The sequence below is a fragment of the Castor canadensis genome, chromosome 12 (assembly GCF_047511655.1).
Source record: "Castor canadensis chromosome 12, mCasCan1.hap1v2, whole genome shotgun sequence".
In the NCBI taxonomy this organism is placed as follows: Eukaryota; Metazoa; Chordata; class Mammalia; order Rodentia; family Castoridae; genus Castor; species Castor canadensis.
The window spans coordinates 107,791,422-107,810,678 of NC_133397.1; the positions used below are offsets into that span (position 1 = coordinate 107,791,422).

The 19,257-nt window shown below is 41.8% G+C and overlaps 1 protein-coding gene across 1 annotated transcript in view; it reads left to right on the forward strand.

Moving 5' to 3' along the window:
- Positions 1 to 19,257, forward strand: part of Casq2 (calsequestrin 2) — a 56,927-nt gene that overhangs the window by 12,718 nt on the left and 24,952 nt on the right. Inside the window, exons 2-5 of the mRNA XM_020153158.2 lie at positions 7,509 to 7,593; positions 10,206 to 10,306; positions 12,804 to 12,915; positions 17,547 to 17,620. Coding sequence (XP_020008747.1) covers positions 7,509 to 7,593; positions 10,206 to 10,306; positions 12,804 to 12,915; positions 17,547 to 17,620 — 372 coding nt within the window. The remainder of the gene's footprint in view (positions 1 to 7,508; positions 7,594 to 10,205; positions 10,307 to 12,803; positions 12,916 to 17,546; positions 17,621 to 19,257) is intronic.

The window sequence follows — 19,257 nt, forward strand, 5'->3', positions numbered from 1 at the left end:
TCTCCTTCTTAAACAGCTGGCATATGCCTTCTGCTGACAACCTTTCCTTCCTGCTCTCCTTCTTCTGTCTGGTCTGGGCCTCCAGGTCCACCCTCCCTAAACTCAAATTAGTTAGTGTTCTACTTAAACCACTCCCAAATGAGAGCCTCCCGTCACAATACTCAAATCCTTCTCACTCTTTTCCTACTATGCTTTCAACAGGGGACTCTTTGCAGTTCCCCCAAATATCCTCTGCTCCAGGAAGGCAGCCCTATACATTCCTACCTCAAACCTTTGCTTACATCACTTCCTCTTCCTGGGATGCTCTTGGTGCTTCCCTGTGCCATTCCCTCATTCTTTTCCAAGGTCTCCCCTTAGTCTCCCTTCTCATTCAGTCATCACATTCAGAGACCAATTCTTTTTTTTTTTTTTTTTGAGATCCACTTTGCTCAGGTGCTATGACAAGTGCACAAGAAGAAAGGCAGACACAGATGCAGAGCTTGAGGCTCTAACATGGACAGTGACAGTTAATAAACACTAATCATGTAGGTTAATGGGCACATACAAAGGAGAAGCATGGGGTGCCCTGATGAAGGGTAGAAAGAGGGCTAGATTGAGCACAGGGATGCCTTCTGAGGAAGTAGCACTTAGTGTCAACTTCGAGGACAGTAGGAGCTGTTGAGCAATGGGGGAACGTCTTCTAGGTGAAGCAAGGACATATGTGAAAGCAGAGAATGTTTTTGTGCCCTTGTGTGAGTTTAGAGCAAGGTGTCCCCTGTAGGCAGCAAGTCTGTGCCTGGACCTAGAGATTGGAGGGCCCAGGTGAGGGAGTAATCCTGTGCAAAGACCCAAGACCGGAAAGAGCTGGATGTTCTGAGGCACTGACGAGCATGTTATTTAAAGGACAGAGGGGCCCCAATTAGGCAGGAACGGCAGGCAAGCCAAACCACGCACAATCTTGTTGGTCACGTTAGGGGACTTAGACTCATCTAGAGTGTGCGGGAGAATTAAAAGTTCACTTGTCACAGCCCACTAAGCTCTGTGAGATTTGGCCTCCCTGCCCACAAGTGCTCTCTCTCTCTTTTTCAGTCTCCATAGCCCCTATTTTCCATCCTGGTGCCAGCTTTCCCCCTCATTAAATGAAATCGCAAGGTTCTGGAAGCTGACGTGTGTCTTACACATTTTTGTCTTGCACATACCATAAGCATAATAGGTCACCAATTAATGATTGTTGTTCTCTTTCCAGCTTGATATTTTAGGCTTTGGTATTTTTGAATCAGCATAAGATCTAGAACTCAATCCAGCTGTTAGGAAGGAAATCTAGCATTTATAAGAACTTACTGCACATCAAGAACTATGACAAGCTGGGCGTGGTTACTCAAACCTATAATCCTAGCTACCCAGGAGGCAGAGATCTGGAGGATCATGGTTCAAGGCCAGCCTAGGCATAAAACAAGATCTTGTCTCAAAAATAACCAAAAAGCAAAAAGGGTTAGGGACCTGTCTCGAGTGGTAGGGTGCTTACCTAGCAAACACCAGGATCTGGGTTCAAACCCCAGTGCCACTTTATGTGTGTGCATGTGTGTGTGTATGTGTGTGTGTATATGTGAGAGAGAGAGAGAGAGAACGAGAACTGTGCCAAACACTACACACTCAAAAGGGCCCTATGAAATAAATATTACCTACATTGTGCAGTGGAATCATAGCACAGGCTGGTGACCAATCAGGAATTCAGCTCTCTGATACCAAGTTCCATGTTGTTCACCACTGGGATCTACTATCATGGGTCTTGATTCATTTAAGGATGACATCTATTTGGACCTTATTACAGAGGTACTAGTGGTGCAATAAATATTTACAGAATACAATGTAAGAGAGAGAGAGTAAGGATACACTACAAAATCCACTTCTTTACTGTTGAATTATACATATTATTTATATGGATCTTTCTTACAAGTTCTTTTTGCACTCAGCAATGATCAAAGCAAATCTCAGTTTCTGGAAGAATGAGCTCTGTGCCACCGCCCAGGGGCTGCTCATAACCAACCAATAGATGCCGTGGTTGAAGCAGTGGACTGACACAGGCAAGGCTGAGAAGTAACCAATCAGCCAATCAAATAGAGCCAGCAGGAGAATGGCTACAAGTTAACAAAAAAATTGCAATCCCAGATGAAGAATACTCCAGTTTTCTGGAATTTAGGAAATGTGGACTCTACCTTTTCTTCTCGTTACATCTGTGGAGTCTGTATTTGGTGATAATTGCTTCTTGTCCTTTGGCTCGCAAGCTTCTTGAACTTGTAAAGTACTTAGGCCAATTTATCCAAGCTGAGTGTCTCCAAGGAACTGGGCTAGACACAAGAGAAGCACAAAATAGTGTTTCTCCTTAGTGAGGAAAGAGCCACACTACAGAAGAGATAGACAACTCAAATGACTACAAAATAGAGTGTTGTTCTGTGGTAGGCTATGGAATTCCAGAAATAAGCCCAGGCCTGCACTTTGCAGCCATGTGTGGCCAAGACTGGCAGTGAATGACTTGAGAGAGGATTTCAGGAGAGAAGAGGACAGGTGAGCTGGAGACTTAAGGCAGGTGTACAGTGGAGGCAAGACTGAGTCAAGTGTAAGAGGCACACAGTGTCCTGCCTGCCCCTTAAGCCTAGCAGGGGTTCCTGGTCCTAAGGGGGCCTGGTCACATCAGGAATCAGCCCCCAAAACCTAGGCTTTCTCCCAGCCATTCTCCCATTCAGTCCCACAGCCTTCTCAGGTTGCTGCCAGGCCTGACCACCTTGGTTTAGGCCCAGGAAGTATGCTCGTGCAGGCCGATGGTAGTGAGGGCAGATGGGCAGTCTCTGGGGCCTGATGAGGGAAGGAGGGGACAGTGACAAAGGATGTGGCAGGTATTATATATCAGGGTACCAGGGAGGAAGTAGGCAGGTCTTAGCTAGCATGGTGCATGGTCCATGTGTGACTGCCTGTTCTGTCTGTCCATCCATGGCACAGGATAGCAATTGTCCATGATCAGTTAACCAGGAAATCAGAAAAGTACCTCCCATTTGTATATCTTCAAAAGTCACAAAAGTATCAAGGTAGGCCTAGGAAGGACACACATTTGAATACCTAAAAACAGCAACAAAAATGTGGTAGTATGTGCCTAAGAGAGGTCTGAGTTAAATACTCTGTTTAATTCTCAAATTTAATTTCTTTTTCTTACTATTATTAAGGTTTTTCTCCTACGCTAACAGTGGAGAAGCCAAAAAAACCAACATGGACTCACACTTAGAACATTATGCCATATCATTTTTGGATGAAACTAACAACCATTTATAGTCACATTTTCCAGAGTGTGGTTTGAGATCTGATGTGTCAGCATCACGGGGTGTGGTAATGTGGTTTATAAAAATGTGAATTCCTGAGCCCCACCCAGCTCTATTCTCTACTCTCTGGGGCTGAGGTCCAGGAAACCCCATTTTAGGCAGGAGCTCTCCCACTTGAGCCATGTCCCCAACTCTAGGAGGTCTCATGTTAACAGAGACCCAGATAATTCTTATCACACTGAAGTTTAAGCACCATCAGAGGTTCAGGCTCTAGGAGCAGGGAAGGCTATTCCAGCACAAAGCCTTTATGTCTCATTGTTATTGACTTTAAGTAATATACAGGGAACATTTAATATTAGCTAAGTGAGACAGTGGCTTACACTGAAAATAAGAAAAGTCGTTCAAAATGACATTGTGTGCTAGACTGAATGCAACAGACTAAAGCCAAGTGACTTTGAGGAAAGACTGGCCTGTGTAGGCATGGCAAGAAAACTCACAATGAGTCATAATACAAACATTGATGATGGTGCCTTTCATTCTAAAGCCTTTCCTAGTCCCAGCCAAAATCCAGAAAAGAAGAGAAAACCATGGAGGGAGGGCCATTTGTTTTTTGTCCTCCACCCCAGGCACCAAGGCACCTCTCAGAGCAGTTCTCTGTGCTTTGTCTAGTATCCTTAGCCTTGGAGGAAGGGAAGTTCCAGAGTGCAAGAAAGAGAAAGGGGCATAGATGAGAAGGTGAGGGAAGGAAGCATGAATAAGCAAGGAAAGACCTCAGGAAGTTATAACTTCTCCAAGGGAGAAGATGCTGGATAAAATGAAAGAAGGCATAGGAATGAAGAAGAAAATGAAAGAAGCAACCATAGTACAGAAAGTAGGACTTAGCATGTGGGTTGTAGAGACAAAGAGCCAGAGTCAATCCACCAAGATGGCAAAAGATGTGCCAATAGTATATGCAAAAAAGCAACAGCACTTCAAAATTTGTAACAGAACTGACAGGGAAAATAGATAAATCCCTAACATTGGGAAGCAAAATAAAGACCAGAGAACAAGGCACTCTTATTCAAAATAGTGCTGGAAGTTCTCCTAAGTACAGTAAGGAAAGATAAAGAAATAAAAAGGCTTGCAAATTGGAAAGGAAGAAATTATTTGCAGATGTCTTGATGGTCTACAAAGAAAATTCCAAGGAATCACAAAAATAAAACAAAATCTTAGAAAACAACTGAGTGAGTTTAGAAAGCTTGCTAGAGACAGTTAAGCATAAAAATAAAATTTCATGTCAATATACTAGCAATGAATGTGAGGACACTAAAATTAAAAAAATACATAATATGACTTATGATCACCAAAATAGCTTAAATTCTTAGATTTAAATCAGACTAGATTGGACGTGTTTAGGGTAGTTTAGTTGTAGACAAATATTTAGATATAAATCTAACAAAACTTATAATGCTGAAAACCAGGCAATACTGCTGAAAGAAATCAAAATAATGTAAATCATTATTTTTCCCCATCGTCTCTCCTCCTCAGCCCTTCTACACCCCACTTAAAGCAACTGCAAGAGGTTATTTAGTTCTGTTTCACGTAAGTACTTGAAGTCCATCATCCATACAGCTTTGTCTTCATTTCCTTCCTTCACCCTCCCACATCCACTTACTTGAAGAAGTTTAAATAAATGGAGAGACGTGATCGTTATGAATTGAAAAACTCAACATAGCAAATGTACCATTCTCCTCAAGTTGATATACAGAGTTAATGCCATTCCAACCAAAATCCTGGGAAGATTGTTTTGTAGACATGTATAAGATTATCCTGAAACTTATATGGGAAAAGCAAAAGAATTTAGAAAAAGAATGAAGTGGAAAGAGGAAGTCTACCTGTTTTCAAGACTTACTGTATACCCACTGTAATCCAAACTATATAATATTGGCAGAGGGACAGACACATGGATCAATGGAACAGACTAGAGAAACCAGAAATAGATCCACACAAATGTGCCAACTGATTTTTGAACAAGGTGCAAAAACGGTTCCACGGATGAAAGATGGCCTTCAACAAATGGTGCTAGAGCAACTGGACATCAACTGGCACACACAAAGAACAAAGAGCCCAACTGTCATAAAATTTAACCACAGTAGGCTACAGATTTAAATGTAAGCAGGAGAAAATTTCAGGAGGGGCTAGGCCAAAAGTACCTGGGTTTACCATTCAAAATCCAACCTATAAATGGAAAAAATGACAAATAGGACATCATTAAAATTAAAAACATTTGTTCTGTGAAGGATTCAGGTTAAGAAGATGAAAAGACAAGCAAGCTACAGAGTGAGGGAAAATATTTGTAAACCACATATCCCCCCCAAAAAAGCTAATATTAAAGAACTCTAAAAACTCAACAATCTAAAGCCAACCCAATTAAAAAATGGGTAGAAGACATGAATAGCCATTTCATAGAAGAGCACATACTTATGACAAAAGTACATAGAAAAAATCCTAAATCAATATGAAAGCGAAACAGTCACAACCCCAATGAGGTATCACTACATTCCTATCAGAATAACTAAAATAAAAAACAGTAACAACACCAGATGTGTCAAGGACATGGAGAAACTTGATCACTCACACTTTGCTCATGAGAATAGAAAATACTATAGTTGGTCTGAAAAACAGCTTGGTAGTTTCATTAAAAACCAAACAGTTCAATGGATGAAACTACTGCCTAACCCAGAAATTACACACTTAGGCATTTGTTCCAGAGAAATTAAGACTAATACTCAACTCAAAAACCTACACCCAAATATTTATAGCAGATCCACTCATAAAAGCCAAAAACCAGAAACAACTCAGATGTTTTTCATGAGAGGAATATTAAATAAACTGTGGTACAGCTACACCATGGAATTTTATTTACCAGTAAAAAGGAACAACATGTTGATACATACAACAACCTGAACGAATTTTGGGATAGTCATGTCTAGTGAATAGTGCTGATCCTGAAAGGCTACATACTATATGACTCCACTTATATAACACTCTCAAAATGTCAAAATTATAGAAATGGGGGCCAGGTGAACCAGTGGCTTCCATGGGGTAAAGAGAAGATGGAGCAAGAACCAGTGGAGATGCCCATAAAAGACAACAGAGGGACCCTTGTTGTGATGGAAATGGTCTGTATTCATGTGAATATCCAGTTTGCAGTATTGTACCTCAATTTTACAAGATCTTACTATTGGGAAAAACTGGACAAAATATGTAAGGAATCTCTCCGTGTTATTTCTTACAACTGCATGTTAGTGATTTTTTAAGTTAACCTTTTAAGAAGTTGTATTAGGGCTGGGGATGTAGCTCAGTGATAGAGCACTTGCCTAGTATGTGTGAGGTTCCAGGTTCAATTCCCATCCCTGCCAAAAAGAAAGGAGTATTTGTGTTTTATGATATGTCTTTTGAATTCTCTTCTCCCCCAAATTCAATTCTGGAAACTTCACACTATTTCTATTTCAGGCCCTCTTTTGGCCAGATGGCAAGAATTAGTCAGCAGTCATTTGAGTTTCCATACTTAACATCTCTATGTTTAGGAAACTTAGCACCATCCCAGTCGTGTGTGGCTGGCATCTCTGTGCTGATGTCTACCTAGAGTAGTTTTCTACCATCGTTACATCTAGGACACTGCTGCATCCTCCTTGCCCAGTTACTCTCTGGTTCTTCCTCTCCATGAGCTGCAGGAAACCTTCAGAGGCCAATGAGGACTCCACAAGCCCAGAGACAGGGTGACGTCAGGACCATGCTTGGATCCTGGGACACATGCCTCCTTTATTCAGGTTCCTCTTGTGTCCTCACCAAGATTCATTTGGCAGCTGGAGAGGGCTCAGGGACACACTGTCAGGTATCCATGGGTGTTCTACACTTCTTCCTTTTGGATTCTCTTCCCTCCCAAGTTTTATCTGCCCTGAGAGCACAATAGGGCATTCGACAGTGGATGTGTTCTTCCAAATCTTTCATCTTTGACCGAGTCCTCAGTTTTTCTGTCCTTGGTTCTAAGCATTCTGCTGACTCATCCTTTTCTGAAGGGGTAAGCATAGAACCCCTGGGCTGCTGCTTGAATGGGTCACAGCATAGCGGGAAATAGGAGGGAAAGCCTCCTCCAACACATGCAAGAATTATCCTGTGATATCTTCTACCATCTTTCTGCCCTTAACCCTCTTATATTCCTATTTGTCTCTTCAGCTTGTGGCCCAGGTCCTGGAACATAAAGATATAGGCTTTGTGATGGTGGATGCCAAGAAAGAAGCCAAGCTTGCCAAGAAACTGGGTAAGTGTGAGTTTTAAGATATAGTAGGAAGAAACAGATATGTCTCATAAAAAAAAGTACTATTCTTGTATGATAACTGGACTATTTTTAAACAAATATAAAATGATCCTGCTTACCTTAGTCTTGGGTTGAGGAAGTTTCCTAAAAGTAAATCTAAGCCTGAATTGAATGCTTCAAAAGAACCATCTAGTATATCTTTGCATCAGTACCATAAAGAGGGGTTTTTCCTGGAAAAACCAATGCTAGAGACTCAAACCTTTATTTCCAGCTGCTAAAACAGGCTGACAGGCCAGCTATCTCAGTACCATGGGATCTCTCTGGGACAATCACAGTCCTTTCTCCTATTGCCTGCTATGTCCTGACCTTTTAGTCTAAGCAGCCACGAAAGGTGGCATTAATGGCAGTGGCTGTAGGGTCCCAGGGATTTCTAAATTTAAGGCTAAACCCCAGCTGGACATTATCACCAAAGATGAAAGGAAGGATTTAGGAAAGGCACGGTCAAGTGACTACACAATGGAAGTTGTAATTTCTCACGTCAATATGTCACACTCAAGTGCAAATGCCCTTGAAGATTCTTATTTCATAATCCCAAGTAGAGAAGATATAGGTGACTTCTCTGGTTTCCAAACACCCACACATATACTGCCCATTTGGCTTTTTTTGCATGACCAGTGAAGAATGGCTGTTAAAAAACTAGCAGGCAGTTATAAACCAGGACCTTTGAAGATCGGTTTATTGGATTTGAGTAATAAGCACAGACAAAAAAAAAACTTAGTGGAGGGTCAATAAGTACCAGCAGGTACATGAAAGTTCATTATCCTAGGAAATTACAAACAACTGTTTTCTATTTTATTTTCTGGAAGGCCAGTCTTAAAAACAGAAAGACAAATTATAGAGGACTACTTAAGTTAGACACAAGGAAGAACTCATGCCTATGAAATGACTTATTAAGAATGTCTGGGATCTCTCTTCCCCTGGAGACTTATTAAGAAATATCTTTTCCTCCATAAGCATGGGAACAAAATACATTAAACTCTCTCTAGGGTCAAAAATAATTTAATAAGCTCTACCTCCTCCCCCTGCGGCCTGTTGATTCCCAGTCTTCCTCCTTCCCACTGTTTTTAATAACTTGAATTTGGGAGACTTTTTGGTAAACTTAATTAGAAGAAAATGCTAGTGTTCTTGCAGTAGTCAAATATATAGGAAGGATGAGCTGGACAAGAACTCATAATTCTAGACTGGAGATGGAGCTTGGTATGCCAAATAAACTTCTCCAAGCTCACCTAGGAGGAATTGAGGTGGGTTCCTTCTTCTAGCTGTTCAATTCTTGGGGTTTACAGGATGTGGCTGTATTTTGTAAAGCCACCCCTTCACCCTTGGCCCTCTCCCATTTGCCTTAGTTTGGCCTCTATTAGGCTGTGTCTGATAGAGGGAACTCAAGACAAAACCCAACAGCAGGACACTTGACATTGCCTGTGGTATCTTTCAAGATCAGTCATCACCAGCTTCAAGAATATCTCGTATGCTGCCCCTTTTAATCTGTGAACAGCATTCCTTGGTGTGCCAGGGACTCCTTGGATAGACTTTGGGACAGGCAGCAGTCCAGACTTCCTGAGCCTGAGGGTTCTACAGATTCATTGGGATAAAGCTTCTCCAGTTAGTAGAGTTTGCAAACAATTAATCTGAGGAATTAAGGGAGCCATGCTGTTGGAATAAATATCAGCCTCAGCTATTAGCATTCCTGGGGGGGGGCATGCAGTTTTCCAGCAAGCATTTGTTAAAGGACCTAGCTCTGGGAGTAGCAAAGGAGATATAGAGCCTGCCCTTGCAACATGAAGCAGTGAACTAGGTAAAGAAGATGTGTGGGATTCAGCTAGGACAGGTATAGAAGCAGTCAGTCTGGCCACATATTTTTTACACATCTGAGGTGTCAATTGATGTGTGCAGGTGCTGTGCGAGGCACTGGCACACCAAGAAGACAATGACCATACTCTCAGAGAATGTTCTATTAGAGACAGTACCTGCAAGTGGAGCTGAAGGGAAATCAATAAGAGCAGGAGCCTGGGGAGATTGCAGTGACCTTCTTAGAAAAAGTGAGTCCAAGCTAGGACCTGAACGAGCCAACCAAAATGGAGTTGGTGGCGGGGAGGCCATTCCAGGTTTGGGGAGCAAGAGAACATAAATACAATGCTTCATGTTCTGGGGTGCTCCCTTTACACAGCCTTTCATATCAGCCTGTGGGCAAGAAGCAAAGGGAGTGGTACAGAGGAGCCACTCTCACGAAGGGTGAGTGGAAGAGAGTTGAAGGATGTGAATGTCAGACTAAGTTGTCATTACATTTTTTTGATAAGGAGAATGGCATGGGTTTGGCAATAGTTTTGAAAAACTAGAGCCATGGTGGGGTAGAGAATAGATTTTTCTTTTAAGTTAAAATCTAAGTGGAATTGTTAGTTCTTGGCTCTTTCAAATTAGGTGCCACTTTGAGAGCTGTCCAAAAGTGTTGTTTTGAGGGGAACTAGTTCACCAATCCTGACCCTATTGTCACTTCAGGCCAAGGTGAAGTCTCTTTGTGCATCAGAATGACTTACCCGTGTGTCTCTTTTTATTTCCAGGTTTTGATGAAGAAGGGAGCCTATATATTTTGAAGGGTGATCGCACAATTGAGTTCGATGGCGAATTTGCAGCTGATGTCTTGGTGGAGTTTCTCTTGGATGTAAGCATTTGTGCCCAGTGGCCCTGCATGGAGCTGTCTGGGCTCTAATATAGGGGGAAGTAAAACCCTGAAGTAAGACCAGAGAAGCTGGAGATCCTGATGTGAACTAAGACAGGTTTCTCAGGCCTCACAAAACATGGAGAAGCTATTTACTTCACTAGGACATAGCCCTGAAGTCGCCCTAGTAACTGTTTATTAGTGACCTGAGCGTCACAGATTGGGACCATTACAATGATATGCTAATCATCAATGATGTCCATTGAAATTCCCTCACCTTTGCCACAATGGTGCTGTGCCGAGGAGACGCTGGGGAGTATGTGGAAGGAGGTGGTGTACCAGTCACCTGCAGAGACAGGAGGAACCAATTGGCCTGGTCACCCTCAGCTATCTTCAGAGCAGCAGAAAGGAGAGGCAGAGCTAAAGAGCTCCTTCATATCACACTCACTTTTAGTCAGGGAGGTACCACACCCTCAGATCCATATGCTGGAAGACAGGGGAAAGCACTACAAAAATATTTGAGTCATAGATGAGCTCACACTTTCACTAATAGCTATGAAGCTCAATGCTTTGGAACTTACGTTCTGCACAGAGAAGCTAATGTTGAATGTCCATATTGCTCAGTTTTCGTCTACCTGCTGGGATCCAGTGGTCTATCGTTTTCTCTATATAGCCTCAAAAACCAGAGAGAGGGTCAGAAGTGGGTTGTAGGCCAAATCCTACAAAAAAAAAAAAAAACCACCCACTATTCATAATCTCTCCTTGGCCATCTAATTGACCCACACCTGCAAGTTCTAAAAAATGTTCAGAGAAGCAACATCACGACCCTAAGTCAACATGGCACTGTCCCAATGTTACCAGCTAAGAAGAGACTTTCCGAAACAAGACTCTACCTGCTCTAAACAATCAATGATGGGATTCACCCACTAAGTAGAGTTAGGGCAGAGTTTAGGCTTGATCAAGTCAGGGCGCTAGCTCTGTAAATCACAGACAATTCTGTTTTCAGTGCGTGACCTTTCGTCATCTGTTCTCAGGTTAGTTATAAGGTGGGCAGCAGCTGGAGTGGATAGACCACATGTCCTTATTCATCTTCAATGGGAGCAAATAGCAAGAACACCAATGAATCTGGTTTCCCATTGCTTTCTTAAGAATAAAGAACTTTCCAGACCCTTCAGCAAATCTATCCTCATTGGGCCAAAACTGGGTCACTGCCCATTCCTGAATTAGTAAGTGGCAAGAGAAGTTGTGGAATCATCCCAAATGACCATCAATGGGTGAATAGATAAAATGTAGTACATATACACAAGAAAACACTATCTAGCTTAAAAAAGAAAGAAATTTTATTATCTGTGACAATATGGATAGAATTGGAGAGCATTATGCTAAGTGCAATAAGTGAGGAGCACAAAGACAAATTTTGCATGTGTGTTTCTTAGGTTTTTTTTGTCTCTGTGACCAAATATCTGAGGGAAACAATTTAAAAGGAGGAAAGATTTTGGTTTTTGCCTCATAGATTCTGAGGTTGCAGCCCAAGGTCAGCTGGATCCCTTCCTTTGCGCCTGAGGCAACACAGAGCTTCGTGGCAGCAAGAACTTATGGCAGACGCTGCCGACCTCATGGTGGCCAGGAAGGAGAGAGAGAGGAAGAGGAAGGGTCTGCTTACCAGACACACACTTCAAAGTCTCTCCCCCAGAGAGCTATTTCCCTCAACCAGGGCTACCTCCTAAGTATTCATCACCTCCAAATAACACCGTCAAATTGTGAACCCATCAGTGGATTAGTCCTTTGCTCAGGTCAGAGCCTCCATGATCCAATCACCTGTCAGTCATTCGATCCACCTGCTTTGAACACATGGGCCTTTGGGGAATACTTTATAGCGCCAAACCATAACGTGTTTTTCTTATGTGTGGGATTTAAAACAATTGAACTCAACAAGAGACAGACAGTAGAATGGTGGCTACCAGAGCCTGGGTTGGAGGAGGGGAATGTGAAGCGAATACTCAAATGAGGCCTAGCCTCAATCCGACAGAAGGAATATATGTTTTCCTTTGAAATACATTGCACAGCATAGTGAATACAGTAAATAATAAATTATACACTTCAAGATTGCTAAGAGAGGAAATTGCTCATCAGCAAAAATGATAAACATTTGAGGTAATGGATATATTAGTTAACTGGATTTAATTATTCTGCAATGTATTCATAATTTATAACAGCACTTTATGTCCCATAAATTTATGCCGTTGTAATTTACAATTTAAGATAAAAATTCAAAAACACTGGCAAGAGAAACAAAATATCCCCCAGACCACTGATCCCAGATTCCTCTAAAAGTACTGCTGCTCCGTTCACTGGAGCAGGGTGGGATGGGTGGTTGAAACCTAACCACAAAGTCCACCGCAATCTCCCGCCACACACTCTATCTCCCCACTATGGAAGTTGGAGCTCTCATTTCGATGTATTTGTGTCCCTCTGTGTGTGTGTGTGTGTGGCATTTCAGCTAATGGAAGACCCAGTGGAGATCATCAACAACAAGCTGGAAGTTCAAGCCTTTGAGCATGTTGAGGACAAGATCAAACTCCTTGGATTTTTCAAGAGCGAGGACTCAGAATGTAAGTTGTCTGGCACTCCCTGTCTGTCAGTGCAAGGGCTGGATTTCCAGCAAGGGGTGTTAGATTAGCTCCACATATGCAGGTTCTTCAGCCTCTCTTCTGCTGGGGGAGCATAGAGGTCAGAATCCTTCCTGCTCCCTGTGTGGTGGGACATGTGCAGAAATAATGCAAAACAGGGAGTGGAGCTGAATGAACATGAAAGCCATGTTCTATGGCCTTGGAGTGGTATGGGTGTGTGTGTGTTTTCTACAGGCAAGAGAAAAGCCTTCCTCAGCTTTCAACCTGCCTACTTTCTGGTCAGATTCACCCTAAAATAGGACACACAGTGGGCTGACTGGAGAGCCACTCAGTCAACTGGTAAGCATGAGAGGAGAATTTGGGTGCAGATGGGCTTGGTTGCTACAGACTGTGGAAAATTGCTGGCCAAGCCCTCAGCTGACCACCAGGCTGCTTGCCACGGTGCCACCACACCCTTTGGGTGTCTCCCTTGGAAGGTTTTGTGTCCAGGTTGTGGGTGGACATGGGACCTGTCATAGCATCACTGCAGGCAAGACAGAGTGGGAGCAGGAGTCAGGAAGAGCTGAGAGAAGAGACCAGGACAGAAACTACTCGAATACTTTCTTAGAACTTGTTTTAACAGCGTAAGCCCAAGGAGTTAAGCCTTTTTCTGGAGTCTCAGCCTCCGAGAGAGGGAAGTGGGGAGGCTAATAACTATGAGAGTACAAGTAGATGCAAATACAGCTGGCTTGTGACTAGTTTTCTGGAAATCTCAAAATGGTTTGACATTCTTTTCAAAACTGTTTCTTTACCTGATTTTGCCATTAGCATCCCTAGTCACCTCATCAGTAGCAACCTACCCATTAAGGTCTCTCTTCCATGCCTCAACTTACCTGTCTGTTCATTCAAACCTCTATTCACAATATGGGTGCATTAGGGAAGGCGTTAGCCAGGGAGTTTTGCCCCTGTTCTGTTGGTGTTGAGCACTCTTGGAGCTTCTCTTGTCCCCTTCCCATCTACTTTCTTCTCTTCTTCTAATTTCCCTCCATTTCCCCTTTTCCTGTTCATTCCTTCCTCCTCAATTTGTTTCCATCCTTATGTTTCTCTCTTCTTCCTTTAACCTCAGTGCAGCAGAAAAGGAAGGAGACAGGGCCAAGAGCAGCATAAAGCATACCTTCTAGAACCTTCCGTTCCCCACCCTGTATTAATAATCATAAGAGTTCCATTTAATTAACACATATTTTAGCCCAGAACCTGTGCTAGGAGCTTCATACGAAACACCGCGCCCTCACAGGCCTGTAGGTACTGTAGTTACCATTGGCATTTGCATGTTAATGATGGTGAGAGGCTGGAAACATAAAGGTTTGGTTAACTTGCCCAGTATCACACTGCGGGTGAATGGTGAACCACAGTCTCAACTCCAGGAATCTGACTGTAGAGTTCACATGCATAGCTCCTGAGCTACGCTCTCAAGGCTTTACAAACTTTGTCAGGTCATGGCATAAATAAAATGTGATGAGGACTGGTAGAGTGGCTCAAGTGGTAGGGCGCCTGCCTAGCAACACAAGGTCCTGAGTTCAAACTTCAGTACCACTGGAAAAAAAATATGGCAATGCTTGTAGACATAAAATGAAGGCAATCTGGAAGAGTTTTGGGCTTAGTGAAAAAAGTTACTTTCTTTATATTGTATAATAATAACACAATACAAAAACAGGAAACATGTCACTTATCATACTATTAAAACATTTCCAAATTAAATCTTTTTAGACTTTGAGTGAGAATCTTGAGCTTGCTTCCAAAAACTCAGCTGTGTGATATTAGGTGTGATCTTGAAATAGCAGCATGTAATTCCAGATCGTGGTGTTCAGTGATGAGTTTGTCAAATTCTTAACAGTTGGTCAGCATTGATGAGAGACTTTCTTGTGCATATGTATGGTGGCAAATGGATGGACCACATTCATTGCTTGTCTTTTACTGATAAACATTCTTTTCTTGCATTAGCATAGAATTGGGTGTACTTTGGATAATTCAGTCTCTATACTGTCCTTCATGGACTTAAGCATCCTTATAATTTGACAGCTATGACATTTCTTTTTGTTGACAATTGAGACGTTCATGTTTCTTATGATAGTCTGGTGGAATTGCAGATCCAGCTAAATGTTTTCATATCTTATCATGTATCTCAAAATAACAAAGAAGCTTTTCCTTAGGAATGCATTGGTATTAGATTATTAAAATCTAAATAATAAAATTATTAGTGAGACATTTTAACTTGCTTTTTGAGGCTGAATTTTTGTTTTTAAATTGATAAACATCAGCACATTCTATATTTCACATGGTCCTTGCAATTTTTAATTAAGTTAATTCAGAAGCTCAGCAAGATCCAGCATTTTTTGAAGCCAGTGATTAATCTTCAAAATTTTTTCAGAGTATAATTCACAATTTTGTTTCTAATTAAATTCTTAGCTGATAATCTCTTATAAGACTCTCCTTGATAGTTAATCTTCATTAGTGTGGAATGCTAGAGAAAGAGCTTCTGAACCCAATGTTAAAAGAGAAGAAGGTACGGAGGTTTAGATTCCATTAGAGTCACCTTCTTCATGACAACCTTCTGTGTGGAATTCAGATCCACAGGCACACTTTATATGACAGAATTTTTTTTGTGACTAAATATCACATCTCAAGCGTTTCAGAAAGAATTCCATGTACATTCTTTTATACCTTATCATTTCAGTCACACCACACATCATTAGTACACAAACTGGGAAGTGTTTCTAAAATCTGTTGCCATGTGTTCATCTACTTCATTAAATATTTCATCCCGCACAACTTGGTTTGATCTTTGTAAGACAGATGATGTTATTTCAAGTTTTTCTCTTCAGGGTCAACCACACCCAGCTATTAAAGACTGGTAGAGCAATATTCAGTATGCAAAACTCTGAGAGATGGGGAACGGGGTGAGGAAATGTTAATAAAAGTCTTTGGTAAACTGGAGACAGGGGCTGAATGTCAGGATTACATGACACCAGACAGAGCAGATGACAAGACCAGCCATCTCAAAAGACAGCTGTTGTGTGGGGGTGAGACAAAAGTAACCACATTTGGAATCATCAACTTGTGGAGTCACCTTGCTCCATCCTTCATCTTAAAAGGTGTGTAGAACAGGCCTCCATGAGAAGAAGGAAGCTCCAGACACAGTCCAGACCATTCCTTCCACTGAGTGAAGAGTGCTTGGAGGTGTCCAGAGATTCTTCAAGAATATTGGGGACAGGGGGACAGGGTTTCGATGTGCCTGCCCCTGCTTGGGTATTGTTCTTACCATTGTACTTCCTCACCTTCTCTCTGCTCATTCTTCATATGCACTCATTTTCTCAGTGGATTTCTATCCAGTCCTACCCCCCATCAAGCTGCCTGATAGTTTGATGAGCATATAGCATCAGCAGATGGTACCAGTGTCCTTGTGAATTTCAACCCCTCTCTCAAATGCTCATTGCTGTCTCTCTATTGGAGCAACTTCATGTGGTTCTTTGAAGTGGCTCTTGAGATCAGTATCTCTGTCTTACTCATCTTGGCATCTATCTCCTTGAGCCAGCGTTACTCTAAAATAATTTTTGGTAGAATCTTATAAAATTCTGTGTGATCCCAGTTTTCTAGCAAAAGCTTACACTTCTGATGGTTAAAGGACATGGAATTCCAGAAGATGGAAAAAGTTAGTCTTAAGAATAAATCAGATTCAGGATTATAAAATTTATTCAGAACAATCACCACCACCATTACCCATCACCCTCACATCTAGACTTGAATGTAGATATTTTAACCCAGCACCTGCCCAGGTGTGCTAAAGCACAGCATTCCCAGCATTAGCGTGGTCTCGTGCCTACCTTGACTAATTTGGAACTGAAAGTTGGGACCAAACTCAGGCATAGGATTGATTCAATTTAAATAATCCCCTCAGGGGATAGGAATTAAAAAGAACAGTTTTTTTATTGTTTTATTATTCATATGTGCATACAAGGCTTGCCCTTATCTCTAATTTTGTTGAAGAGAGAGTATAAGCAATAATAGGAAGGAGCAAGGGTTTTTGCTAGTTGAGATAAGGATAGCTATACAGGGAGTTGATTCACATTAATTTCCTGTGTGAAGAACACTTTTTTTAAAAGGAAAGAAAACTAAGCTTCACCAGCAGAAATACTTCTGCTAAGGAGCTTAAAATGCTTCTGTGGTGGTGTTTTTGATTGGGGCTATTTACACAGTAAGGGGATTTTCCTTCTTTCTTAAGGCTTGCTCCTACATCAAACTGCATGCTCTGTAGAGGGCACAATTGTAACTGGCAATGAGTTCTAGTGAAAGAATTTTTTCTTCTGGTTTTGTTTTATGCGTCTTTGCCTTGACCTCTCTGTTTCCTCTGTTTTCTGTTTTCATCTACAAAAGTGTGGTGAACAGGGCTTCTCTTAGGTAACTGAACTCTAGTCTATTCAAACTCCTTTCGGGAAACTGAGTTTAAATGCTACTAAAGAATTAGCTATCTAAATTATACCAACTAAATAATTATCCAATCAGCATTAATCGACTTTTCACACTTTACGTCATTTAAAAAGAGAAGGGTTCAGTGTGCCTCTCGTTTTTCCTTCTAGATTACAAAGCTTTCCACGAGGCTGCTGAACACTTCCAGCCTTACATCAAGTTTTTTGCCACCTTTGACAAAGGGGTAAGTATTTATGAAAGTCCACCTTAAATACTCTTCTACAGAAGTGTGTGATTCAATCCTGAGGGATTGAAGTTTGAACTTTTGCCACTTTTTTTTTTTTAAGAGTCCAGAAGATGCTGGAGCAGAGAAGGGGCACAATGAAAAGAGATCACAGTCAATTTGTGTATGCATTGAACCACTTCTGTGGCTATGGCCCCTGCTTTCAAACCTAGGGTCAAAAAGAAGGACCTGAGTGATAGATCCAAGTAATATAATCTAAACATGAACAAGTTTGCCCTAATTGGTTGGATTTGGGGGTTGAGAGAGATTCTGGGCAAGAACACTACAGCAGTAATAGTGATCACTTCTTAAGTACTAGGCTCTGCACTAAGCTTTATGTAGATTTTCTTATTCCGTCCTCTCAAAGGTCTGTGAGAGAGGCATCAATGTTCTCACTTTACAGAGGATGGAGCTGAGGCATGGAGGGATTAAGTGATTTGTTCATGGTTACATAGCTCGCAAATAATGAAGTTGAATATAGTCTTGAATCAGCCTGATTTCAAAGCCAGTGCTCTGTACTGCCATGCTCTGGGGAAAGAAGCAACACAGGTAAAATGAGTAGCCGTGTTTGGCACATGTGTAAACCTGCAGGAAATGTTAGCCAGCTGTCAGGACTTTTGTTAATAAGGCAGTCAGTCAACTAGGCCCAGAACAATGAGAAATTGGAACAGGACATTAGAGGGAAGGAACACAAAAACCTAAACTGGATCCATCACTGGCAACTTAGGGACTTCGGGGTGAGAACTCATCTGAAAGGAAGATCTCTCAGGCAGATGAACTTGGCCAAGCAACAAAGCCTTAGTTTGTAAAGGGCTGGTGCAAGTCTGCATTTAGGGTAGTATCAATTTTCAGAAGTGCCTCCAGTGCACTTCTTCATAGGCTGTGGCCTATGAAGTGACGTCAGGCTGTAATTAAAACCTATGAAAGCTGCTTTACTAACATCTGTGAAAGATACTGTTCATGTTGCTTTGCAGGATTTCATAACATTTGACAGAGAAAGACACATTCTTGATACCTTTGTATGGAACACGGGGGCTGTTGCAATAGGACCAGTTTGATGGCATTTGGACTTGCATCGATTGTGGCGGGGGGTAGGGGTGTGAGAGTGGGGTGTGGGAGATGGTGGGGTCCTGAGGCATGCATGGCTGGCTGCAGCCTCAAAAATGTCTAGTAGGGGATGCTAGAGCAGGAGAAAGGAAAAAGTACTAAATATCAGGAAGGGGCTAAAAAGACCTGCTTGTACAACATACCCTAGGGAATCTCTGAGAGGCCCGAGGTGCTTCACAGAGCTTTGAAACTAAGAGAGGCAGGGGATAGGGAAGCACTCACAAAATCACAGAGATGCAAAAATAACTGGCAAAAGGCAGTGTAACAAGAGGACCTGGTCATTGATTAGATAAAGGAGGAAAGAGGCCCCAAAATAACTTGAGATTGAAAGTCATGGGTTCCAGATAGCAAAGACTACGGAGCTACTGAAACATGAGGAAATCTAGGAAGAAGAACCTGTCAAGGAACACAAAGGGGTAACAAGTCATACTGTCCACAAGTTGAGAAAACGTTCAATGGAGGTGTCTTTCATTCATTCATTTACTCACTAA